This window comes from Dipodomys merriami, unplaced genomic scaffold (genome assembly GCF_024711535.1).
Source record: "Dipodomys merriami isolate MVZ:Mamm:240054 unplaced genomic scaffold, mDipMer1.0.p SCAF_19, whole genome shotgun sequence".
NCBI classification, from domain to species: Eukaryota; Metazoa; Chordata; class Mammalia; order Rodentia; family Heteromyidae; genus Dipodomys; species Dipodomys merriami.
Window position 1 is genome coordinate 29,655,297 of NW_027203270.1, and position 12,147 is coordinate 29,667,443.

Sequence of the window (12,147 nt, forward strand, 5' to 3'; positions counted from 1 at the left end):
ACAGTTATATGGGAGTATTCAAAGACCTTTTTGAGAATTCATTGAACCACATAGAGCCATATTCTTTCACCAGGACGAAAACGATGATGATGATGACTGGAACCCCTGCAAAGCTGCAGGAGTATGCCTCATGCTTCTGTCCACCTGCTGTGAAGATGACATTGTGCCACATGTCCTCCCCTTCATTAAAGAACACATCAAGAACCCGGATTGGCGATACCGGGATGCAGCAGTGATGGCTTTTGGCTGTATCTTGGAAGGACCAGAACCCAATCAGCTCAAACCACTAGTTATACAGGTGAGCCATGAGGAAGAAAAAAAGTGGGATTGTCACAGTTTTTCACTTTTTTGCTTTAGTAGTTTTAGTTCTAAAAAAACAAAGCTACAAATAGTCATCTACACAGAATATTCTCAAATAATTATTACTTTTTAAAATTTTAAGTCATGTAACCTAGACAATGAAAAATACTGATAACAAAATTAATTTTAATCTTGCCCAGAGTAGTAAGATTTACTTACTTGTTTATTTATGCCACTATTGGGCTTAAACTAAGGGTGTAGGCTCTTGTCTAGCTTTTTGCTCAAGGTTGGTACTCTTACCATTTGATCACAGTGCCACTTCCAGCTTTTGGATGATTAGAGATAATAGTTTCACTGATTTTCCTGCCCTGCCTGGCTTCAAACCATGAGCCTTCGGTGTCCAACTGATAATAAATGACACTCCTAACTCAGTATTTATCCTTGTAACTTTAAGGGGGGGGGGGCGCGGGTGTCAGTACTGAACTTATGAAGTTAACAGCCTGGTGCTTAAATTTGGTATTCTACTACTTGAGCCATACCTCTAGCACAGCCATAGCCTAACACCACAGTAGCTTTTTCCTCGGAGGCAGAGATTGATAGGATCACACAGTTCGAAGCCAGCCTGGGCAAAGAGCTTTATTAATACCCAGTCTCGCCTAGTAAGCTGGGCCTGAGCACACCTCTTTTATACAATCTATGTGGGAGGCATAAATAGGCTTAGAGCCAAGGTAACTATCATAACTACTTCTTCAAACCTTTAAAGAACTCTGCTGGTGTTTGATGAAGAAAGTATAACGTTCATCATGTTTGACTTTTTATTTTGATAGAAATTTCAAAGCATTTTGGAAGCAAGGTGCTGGTGACTTGTACCTATAATCCTAGGTACTCAAGGGCTAAGATCTGAGGATATAGATTCAAGGCCAGCCGAGGCCGAAAAGTCCAGGAGAGTTTTATCTCCAATAAACTACTCAGAAAAAGTCAGAACTGGTGCTGTGACTCAAGTGGTAGAGCACTAGACTTCAATACAAATAGGCTCACGGACAACACTTAGGCCTTGAGTTTGAGCCCCAGGACTGACAGGAAGAAAAGCACTTTGGTGATACTTTGATGAAAACCAATTAACTTGCAAAAAGTCAGTCTGGATCTAGCAAGTACAAGGCCCTGAGCTTAAACCTCATTACTACCAAAAAGAATTAGTATGAAATGTATCTTTGTTTTGCTTTATTGTGTTTTCAGGCTATGCCTACCCTAATAGAGTTAATGAAAGACCCCAGTGTGGTTGTTCGGGACACAACTGCATGGACTGTGGGCAGAATTTGTGAACTGCTTCCTGAAGCGGCTATCAATGATGTCTACTTGACTCCCCTACTGCAGTGTCTGATTGAAGGCCTCAGTGCTGAACCCAGAGTGGCTTCAAATGTGTGCTGGGTAAGGGATTTCTTTTGTGGTGAGAAAAGGAGCTTGCCTGAGCCATTTGCAAAAAAGTAGGAGATGTAGAAGAGAAATGGATCTACTTTACTGGAAGGCTTTTCTGAATACCATCTCCTTTCTCTAATGTCTTCAATTAAAATGTGGGGGAGATGCCAACTGTAGGAGCCAGTGGGAGCTGTTGACTCATGGTGACTGGTTCCCGAAGCACTTAGAGCAGTCATGGCAACCCAGCAGGAGACAATCTGGACTTGCTCTTTTCCTTGAGTTGCTTGGGGACAAGCAGTTTTGATCAAGGTAGAGAGTAACTGCCTATAAGAAGTTACTGTTGCTGAGAAAGTATCAAGAGGGAAGAAAGGTAGGCAGCCTACATGTTGACTCAGTTTATAGGCAATGTGTGGTTTATTAAGGACCTTTGGGGGTGTGGGAGGGGAAGGAGTGGATCTAAAAGCCTTCCTGGGGTAGAAAATGAAATGGCAGGCAGTGGTGGTAGATGGAAGTATTTAGCTGCTTATAGGATTGGGCAGCTTATCAGGCAGTACAGACAGACTTAAAAATAAGCACTTAGCCGGGTGTCAGTGGCTCAGGCCTGTAATCCTAGCTACTCAGGAAGCTGAGATCTGAGGATTGTGGTTCAAAGCCAGCCCAGGCAGGAAAGTCTGTGAAACTCTTATCGCCAATAAACAACCAGAAAACAGGAAGTGGCGCTGCAGCTCAAGTGGTAGAATGCTTGCCTTGAGCTGAAAAGCTGAGGGACAGCACTCAGGCCCAGAGTTCAAGCCCCATGACCTACAAAAAAAAAATAACAATAAGCGCTTAAAATTTAAAGATAACTGTATAGTGTTAAATTATCTTGATGACCTTGGCAGAAATGTTGGTGCTTTACCAGAATTGGTCTGTTTCTAGGTCAGAAAAGACTGTTTAAGGTATCCCAAAGAAAGATGATATAATCCTATGTTAGAGTTCCCTCAGGACTAATAGTTAAGTCTGCATTTCAGGCCTTCTCTAGTCTGGCTGAAGCTGCTTATGAAGCTGCAGATGTAGCTGATGATCAAGAAGAACCAGCCACATATTGCTTGTCTTCTTCATTTGAGCTCATAGTTCAGAAGCTCCTAGAGACCACAGACAGGTAACTGACCAGCCATAAAAGGGGTGGTGTCTTTGCATTCAATTCTTATTGCCTTTTGTCTTGTTGATAGAAACTACAACAGGACGTTACTTTAGTTGCTCTGAAGGAATTGTGAAAATTCTACCAAGATTGATTATTTAAGTAAAAAGAGAGAATTGTTTGTGTTACAATTAAAAGCTGAGAATAATCTGTACTTTCTAATTGACTGTGGAGAGATTTTTTTCATTTTGCTTTGTTGACAGTTCACAGTATCTGTTGTATAAGAAAATAATGGTTCTAGTAATGAATTTGTCTACACCAAATCAGTGACTGTTATTTATGATTTTTTTGGATGAAGTGTGTAGATACAATTGATAGGTACTGAGATCTGAAGATTAAAGTTCTAGGTCAAACCAGGCAGAAAAGTCTGGGAGACTACAGGTACAGCTCAAATCATAGGGCATCAGTTGTGAATGACAAAAAGCCGATTGAGAGTACAGAGCCCTGAGTTTAAGACTCAGCACCAGCATGCACACACAAAAAATTATAAACTTGCTGCATAAACTATTTATTTATTTATTTTTGTCAGTTGTTGGGCCTGAACTCTGGGCCTGGGAGCTGTCCCTCAGCTCTTCAGCTCAAGGCTAGCACTACCACTTGAGCCACAGTGCCACTTCCGACTTTTTCTGCTTATGTGGTGCTGAGGAATTGAACCCAGGGCCTCATGTGTACAAGGCAAGCACTCTACCACTGAGCCACCTTCCCAGCCCCAGTCTGTGAGAGTCTTAATTAACCAGAAAAGGCCAGAAGTGAAGCTATGACTCAGGTAGTACTCATGGCCTGGGCACCGTCTCTGGGTCTAGTTTACAGGATTCCTGATTGCACAAACACCCCCATCAGAGGGTAGGAATGGACAGGAGGAGGAAATTTCTAGAAAGGTGATCTTCATGGCTGGTGGGTATAGAGCAAAAGCAGTGCCAGTCTTCTTTTTTTTCTCTCCCCTTCCCTGCTCCCCCAGTCTCCTGGGGCTTGAACTTGGAGCCTGGCACTGTTCCTGAGCTTCTTTTGCTCCACCACTTGAGCCACTGTGCCACTTTCAGGTGTTTTGTTTGTTTATGTGGTACTGAGGAGTCGAACCCAGGGCTTCATGCATACTAGGCAAGCACTCTACCACTACATCACATTCCCAGGCCCCATTTAAATGTTTAGCCATATCTAGAGACCATGTTAAAAAAAACTGGCACAAAAGAATTGAAATTTTGATTTTTTTTTTTAAATATTGCATCACCCAGCTTTACCTAGCAAACTACTTCTGTCTAGTTTCCTCTCAGACTCTTAAGGTTTTTACCATATGTTCCTTACAGACCTGATGGACACCAGAACAACCTGAGGAGTTCTGCATATGAATCTCTCATGGAAATTGTGAAAAACAGTGCCAAGGATTGTTACCCTGCAGTTCAAAAAACAACTTTGGTCATCATGGAACGACTACAGCAGGTGCTTCAGATGGAGGTAAGCCTTGGCATGCCAATGACCATGAGGAAAGAAAACACTACTGATACCAAGCAGCCCTCTTTAATGTTTAACTTTTTTCTCATGAAAGTATAGGTCTTATACAAGTAAACATAACAACATTGAAGAAGGGGCCTTAGGGTCAAATCCTAGTACCAAGAAAACTAAACCACCACAGCTTTAATATTTGCATTGCTTGTCACTGTATACTCATATTCTTACACTGTACATCTCAGCTACATTTTTAATTCCTTTACCTAATTATCATTAGTAAGATTGTTTAGTGGTCCTAGCAAACCCATCAAAAGTGAAAGATATGCATTTAGAAAATGATGGTTTCTTCTTTTTCTTATAGTCACATATCCAGAGCACATCAGATAGGATCCAGTTCAATGACCTTCAGTCTTTACTCTGCGCAACTCTTCAGGTATGATGTGCCCTCTCAGTAGCTCCTGGAAGGGAATAAGTCAGTATGACAAGCTCATGTTCTCACAGAGCTCAAAAATGGTGTAGAGATGCTGATTGGACACTATTCTCAAGACTGGTCTGTGACTGTGTTTGTTTGTGTGTGTGTCTGTCATGGGGCTTGAACTCTGGGCTTGGGCACTGTCCCTTAGCTCTTCAGCTCAAGGCAAGCACTCTACCACTTGAGCCACAGTGCCACTTCCAACTTCCTGTGGTTTATTGGAGATAAGAGTCTCAGGGACTTTTCCTGCCAGGGCTGGCTTTGAACCATGGTCCTCAGATCTCAGCCTCCTGAGTAGCTAGGTGTGAGCCACCAGGGCTCGGCTTTTTTTTTTCTTTTCTTTTTGCAGTTGGAGGGCTTGAACTCAGGGCCTGGGCACTGTCCCTGAGCTTCTTTGGCTCAAGGCTAGCACTGTATCACTTGAGCCACAGCACCACTTCTGGCTTTTTCTGTAGATGTGGTGCTGAGGAATTAAGCCCAGGACTCCATGCATGTTAGGCAGGTACTCTATCTCTATCGTTAAGCCACATTCCCAGCACTTTGACTAATTCGAGGAGTAATTTCCCACCACCTTCCTTTCCTGTTCAGAATGATGAGTTTGTTGTATACAGTGGAAGGAAGGAAATACCTCATTGTATGATAGTCTCTCCCCACTGTATGACTAGTTTATTATGTTGGTTGTGTGTGTGTATGTGTGCACACATATGCACGCACTGTTACTTGAATTGAACTCAGGGCTTCTTGTTCTCATCTTTTTTGCCCAACTATTTGAGCCACATCTCTGGTTTCCACTTTTTGCTTATTAATTGGAGATGAGAATCTCAGCGGGGTGCTGGTGGCTCACAGCTGTAAGCCTAGCTACACTGTAGTCAGATATGTGAGGATCAAGGTTTGAACCCAGAATAGGTAGGAAAATTCATGAGACACTTATCTCTGATTAACCACCAAATAAACGGAAGTGTAGCTACTTTCAGACTCCCTTTTCTTTTTGTTCCTTTTCTTTGGGGGGGGGGTCCAGTCGTGGGCCTGAACTCTGGGCCTGGGCGCTGTCCCTCAACTCTTCAGCTCAAGGCTAGCACTCTACCACTTGAGCCACAGCGCCACTTCCGGTTTCTTTCTTTTTGCTTTTGTGGTGCTGAGGAATCGAACCCAGGGTCTCAAGCATGCAAGGCAAGCACTCTATCACTGAGCCACCTTCCCAGCCCTCTTTGTTCCATTTTATTTTGTTTTTGTTGTTGTTGTTGTTGTTGTTGTTGGTCGTGGGGCTTGAACTCTGGGCCTGGGCGCTGTCCCTCAGCTCTTCAGCTCAAGGCAAGCGCTCTACCACTTGAGCTACAGCGCCACTTCCAGTTTTCTGGTGGTTTATTGGAGATAGGAGTCTCACGGTCTCTCCTGCCCGGGCTGGCTTTGAACTGTGATCCTCAGATCTCAGCCTCCTGAGTAGCTAGGATTACAGGCGTGATCCACCAGCACCCGGCTTTTGTTCCATTTTAAATCATTATTGTTACCATTCTCAGACAACATGTAGGAAAGATTCAGTGACATTAGGTAAAACAACAGATTAAGGACAATTTAAGTATATATGGAAGAAGTAAAGGGTTAAACTGTAGGAAATGTTTACTTTTTGTTAGAAACTCCTAAAATAACTCATGTGAGTGTGTGCATGTATGTATGTGTGTGTATGTGTAGGGGACTTGAACTCAGCCCTGGCACTGTACGTAACTTTTTCATTCATGGCTAATACTCTGCCACTTGAGCCAGAGCTCCACTTCTATCTAGATTTTGCTGGTTCACTGGAGATCAGAGTCTCAAGGACTTTTCTGCCCAGGCTGGATTTGAACTGTGATCCTCAGGTCTCAGCTTCCTGAGTAGCTAGGATTACAGACATGCCACTTTCATTGGTCAGTCTTTTAAGTTGAAATAATTTAACTCATTCCATTAAGACTGTCAAATAGGCATAAATGTAATAGAGAAATGACTTTATGTGTAGATTGAGAAACAAAAGATAATTAAAGTAAATGTTTGATTACAGATAATTTGTGCTGTCGAGGTTTGAGCACACAAAGTATATTTTGCCTTTCCAAAAGAAAAATCAAGGGACTTAATTGATTTCAAAGAGGCAAAAAAGGTATAGAGCTTTGATTGGAAAGGTTTGGAATTAACAGATCCCAAATTCTTACTCATTTCACAGAATGTTCTTCGGAAAGTACAACATCAAGATGCTTTGCAGATTTCTGATGTGGTCATGGCCTCCCTGTTAAGGATGTTCCAAAGCACAGCCGGGTCTGGGGGAGTGCAAGAGGATGCCCTGATGGCCGTCAGCACACTGGTGGAAGGTCAGTGAGCACTAATGAGACAGTTAGGAGCTGACTTCAGACTGCAGGGAAGAATGTTTTCTTTTAATATGGCATGAGTCAGTTGGTAGTTGCATTGAACCTCCTTCAAGTAAATAGGGAACCACTTTGTACCTATCAGAGGAGTGCTGTTTTTTTAGGGGAGAACTTTTCTATCATAAACTTAGCAGATTCTTTATTCCCTTTGAAACATGTTTCTTCTATTGAGATTTGCTATTGAGGACAGAGAAAGCAAATGTTTCTTCTTTTTTCCCTAGTCAGGCAGGACAGGCTTTAATCATTGTTGGAGAGGGATTCCATATAACAATAACCAGGGCCAGAGTAACAAAGAGCAGGGACCTGGGAGAGGGGGTTAGATTTTTATGCGTTCTAGGGTGAGATTCTTCTTGGGAAAGTTTCTAATTTCAGCCAGGCACTGGTGGCTCACTCACACCTGTAATCCTAGCTACTCAGAAGGTGAGATCTGAGAATTGTGATTTGAAAAAGCCAGCTCAGCCAGAAAAGTCCCTATGAGACTATATCTCCAATTAACTACTCAAAAACTGGAAGTGGGGCTGTGGCTCAAAGTGATAGAGAGCTAGCCTTGAATAAAAGGTTCAGAGATAGCACCCAGGTCCTGAGTTCAAGCCCCACGGGCTGGGAAGGTGGCTCAGTGGTAAAGCGCTTGCCTTGCATGCTTGAGGCCCTGGGTTCGATTCCTCAGCACCCATAAGCAAAAAACAAGCTGGAAGTGGTGATGTGGCTCAAGTGGTAGAGCGCTAGCCTTGAGCTGAAGAGCTGAGGGGCAGCGCCCAGGCTCAGAGTTCAGGCCCACGACTGGACCCAAAATAAAAACCAAAACAAGCCCCACAGCCGCCGTCCCCCCATCCTATCCCTCCCCCAAAAAAATGTTTTTAATTTCTTTGTTGTCTTGGTTTCTCTTTGTTTGGCTTATAGTGCTTTGGACTTGGATTAACACATTGTGGTTTTCAGTGTAGCATGAAAAGACCAATGAGTTCCAAAACTTAACTGAGTTTGTTGTTGTTGTTAATGCAAAATTGCTTCAGGGGGAGCTCTTTTTTTACCCTTTGAAGGACCAATTAAATGTACATTAACTTCTTAACCTAAGTGGTCACCCATGGCTCACACCTGTAATTCCAAGCTACTCAGAAGGCTGAGATCTGAGAATTCATGGTTCAAACTAGCCTGGGCAGGAAAGTCCCTGAGGTTCTTCTCTCCATTTAACCACTTCAAAGCTGGAATTGGTTAAGTGCTAATTTTGAGCAAGCAAAAAAAGCTCAGAGACACATAGGACGGACACAGGCAGCATTTTAGAAATCTTGAATGTTTCAGGGGTGATTTGAACTAAGGACCACTCTCCTGAGGACCAGACCTATTGCTGGCATAAAAAGCCTACATTGTTAGAATGGCTGCTTCCCTTTGTGTGAGGATGTTGGTTAGGATTGAACCTAGATCCAGATCCTTGCTTATATTAGGTCAAATACTATACCACTGAGTTACAGAAACTATGGCTTGTGACACTCTTGGTGGAGTGGCCCAGCAGGCTGACATAGATGATATAATCAGGTTAGAGGAGTGGTGTAGATTGGCTTTTGAAGTGCCTTGGACTGTTTCAGACCATTGTTTCACCTCTGTAAAATCCCATTATGTGGATCATTAATATTCTTTCTGTGTCATAAGAATTATACCCTCCCTACAGTTATAAATTTGGCTTCTGTGACAGCCTTTGCAATGGAAAATTAACTTATAACTGCACACAACCTATTAAGAAGTGAATACATTTTGGAGAACCGGGTTGCTGTCATTAGCTAATACTTTGTTTCATTACAGTGTTGGGTAGTGAGTTCCTCAAATACATGGAAGCCTTTAAACCCTTCCTGGGTATTGGATTGAAAAATTATGCTGAGTACCAGGTAGGATATACTTTTCAGAGTACTACTTTTGGTTTTTGTATGGGGATTTTTTGGTGAATTTGTTGTGTTGGTTGGTTTTGGGTTTTTTGTTGTTGTATTTTTGGTTTTTGTGTGCTAAAGTTTGGGACCTTGGGCATGCTAGGAAAGCATTTTTCCACTGAGCTACATCCCTAAGCCCTCAAAATAATATATTTTCATTTATATCTGATAGTTTGTGTAATACAGACAGAATCAGCTTCCTATATCCTAGGTAGTCAGTCCTTGATTGTCTGATTTGGAGTAGTCCATGAAAAACCAGGATATTGGATCCACCTGATAAGGGATCACAACATGACTATTTGCCTGGACGGTCCTAATGCAAGGACAGACAGCTGCCAAGTTACTCCATCAGCGACCAAAAGAGCAAAGCTGTTTTTCTTAAACCACTCACTTCTTCCACCACCATCCCTGGTGAATATCTCAGATAATCCTAGTTTCTTTCTTGCCATATTGCTTGTTAAAATTAATCACAGTGAGGAGGTGGTCTTTGATTCTAGATTCAAATGATAGTGGTCAGTGATTAGGTTTAAAGTAATAATACAATGCCTTGCCCCTACAACCAACCTTTTCAGAAAGTTTGAAAGATTTATTTCCTTGATTCTTTGCAGGTTTGTTTGGCAGCTGTGGGATTAGTGGGAGATTTATGCCGTGCTCTACAATCTAACATTTTACCTTTTTGTGATGAGGTAATGCAGCTACTATTGGAGAACTTGGGGGTGAGTTATCTGCTCATAATCTGCTTAACTAGTTACGAAATTTGAACATTAGATATCTGACAGGAAGTTGTAAGTTCTGAGAATACTGGCTGTGAGGTTTTTAAGAAGGGAATTGTTTGTTTTCAGATTATTCTAAAGGTTGCAAAGTTAAATGAAAAGAATGTGCTCGGTTTGGGTGGGGGGGGGGATGTCATACAAAGGAAAAGTACATATAGTCTCTGTCCAGAAATAACCAACATGAATTTCTGTCTGTTGGACCACATAAGTTGTTAATTAATTAATTTATTTATTTATTTTTCTTATCAGAATGAGAATGTCCACAGGTCTGTGAAGCCACAGATTCTGTCTGTGTTTGGTGATATTGCCCTTGCTATTGGTGGAGAGTTTAAAAAATACCTAGAGGTTGTGTTGAATACTCTTCAGCAGGCCTCCCAAGCCCAGGTGGACAAGGTAAGCTTGAAGCTGTCCTGGTACACTGTGAGTCCATCTCTCACTGGAACAGAAGGACTATTTTCATACCTATCCTTAAAGAAAGGTTATTATCATCATGGAAGTTCTGTTCTTTGTCTCTTTCAGTCAGACTATGACATGGTGGATTATCTGAATGAGCTAAGAGAAGGCTGCTTGGAAGCTTACACCGGAATTGTCCAGGGATTGAAAGGAGATGAGGAGAACGTACACCGTTGAGTATACAACTTACAGCCTAGCTGCCATGGAGACAAATAGGCTTTGTCTTACCTCCTGTAGCCAGCTTATTGGTGAACTTGCAACTGCTACTTAGCGGAATAGGGAACAGTGCAGTGCCTAATGAAGAGTGCTTTGGGAAGGCTGTATATACACTTTACTATTTCTACCCTCCTTCCTCTCCTCCTGTTCCTTTGTCTTAGATGTGTATGTGGGGAGAAATGTTTCATACTGGGGCTGAAACTCGACTTGTATATGTTAGGCAAGTGCTTTACCATTGAGCTGTACCTTATCCCTGCCTTGAGTATTGCAAAAGATGAGATCCAGCAAGTCTGCTGGAAAAACTACAACAGAAAGCTGATTGTTTTCTATACCAACCATGAGTGGCAGGTTTTGGTGACTCACCTCTACATTTTGATTACTAATTGAGTTGTACGTGACCTCTTTGTCAGTGGGGCTCAGATGAAAAGTTTTACTTGTTGCATCTATATTTGTTCTGCTTGTAAACAGAGGAATAGTTGTATCTTCTGTAGACTTGGAGAAAGACAACCTAATCTGAAGTAGAATAATTGCTATGTTAAAAGGATATCTGGCCCTGTCACATACAGTACAATTCACTAAACTTTCTCTCTTTTTTTTTAATAGCGGACGTAATGCTGGTACAACCAAGAGTAGAATTTATTCTGTCTTTTATTGACCATATTGCTGGAGATGAGGATCATACAGATGGAGTAGTAGCCTGCGCTGCTGGACTGATAGGGTAAGTTGAGTGTGCTTTCAGTACTTGAGTAGGTTCTCTTAGAAAATGAGAAATGTGCAGGAAAGAACCTTGAGAATAATGTGAATAGTAGCAATCCACTCCCACTTCTTTGGCACAAAGATTGTCCTTTCTTTTCTTTGTTTTTGTGCTGATCCTGGGACTTGAACTCAGGGCCTTTGGGCAATATCGCTAAGCTTTTTGCTGAAGGCTAGCACTCTATCACTACCTCCAGCTTTATGGTAGTTAATAAGAGATTTTTTTTTTTTTTGGTCCAGTTTAAAGAAGTAGGTGAATGCTAAGAAATGTGCAGTTAGCTCAGCACTGGTTTGGCAGGCTCGAAAAACTTGGTGCTGTGCTGGGCTCATTTTTTTGCCAGTCCTGGGCCTTGAACTCAGGGCCTGAACACTGTCCCTGAGCTTCTTTTGCTCAAGGCTAGCGATCTACTACTCGAGCCACAGCACTACTTCTGGCCTTTTCTGTGTATGTGGTACTGAGGGCTTCGTGCATGCTAGGCAAGAACTCTACCACTAAACCATATTCTCAGCCCATGGGTGCTTTTTTCTTTTTTATGCAGAGATTTATGTACAGCATTTGGAAAGGATGTACTGAAACTAGTAGAAGCTAGGCCAATGATCCATGAACTGTTAACTGAAGGACGGAGATCGAAGACTAACAAAGCAAAAACTCTTGCTACATGGGCAACAAAAGAACTGAGGAAACTGAAGAACCAAGCTTGGTAAGATCTTGTCTTCAAGTCTTCTATCTTGGGAGGCGTGTTCGTTTTTGGTTTTTTTGTTTTTGTTTTTTGGGGTAGGCTGTTTTGGCAAGGGCTGACTTCATTGTGGTTTGGATTTGGGGGTTTTCTGG

At 42.2% G+C, this 12,147-nt stretch overlaps 1 protein-coding gene across 1 annotated transcript in view; it reads left to right on the forward strand.

The window, feature by feature from the left end:
* The window catches only part of Kpnb1 (karyopherin subunit beta 1), a 32,893-nt gene that overhangs the window by 16,384 nt on the left and 4,362 nt on the right, over positions 1-12,147 (forward strand). Inside the window, exons 10-21 of the mRNA XM_070028205.1 lie at positions 74-298; positions 1,537-1,728; positions 2,727-2,857; positions 4,201-4,348; positions 4,704-4,775; positions 7,006-7,150; positions 8,999-9,081; positions 9,729-9,836; positions 10,143-10,286; positions 10,413-10,518; positions 11,166-11,280; positions 11,855-12,016. Of these exons, the coding sequence (XP_069884306.1) occupies positions 74-298; positions 1,537-1,728; positions 2,727-2,857; positions 4,201-4,348; positions 4,704-4,775; positions 7,006-7,150; positions 8,999-9,081; positions 9,729-9,836; positions 10,143-10,286; positions 10,413-10,518; positions 11,166-11,280; positions 11,855-12,016 (1,631 nt within the window). The remainder of the gene's footprint in view (positions 1-73; positions 299-1,536; positions 1,729-2,726; positions 2,858-4,200; positions 4,349-4,703; positions 4,776-7,005; positions 7,151-8,998; positions 9,082-9,728; positions 9,837-10,142; positions 10,287-10,412; positions 10,519-11,165; positions 11,281-11,854; positions 12,017-12,147) is intronic.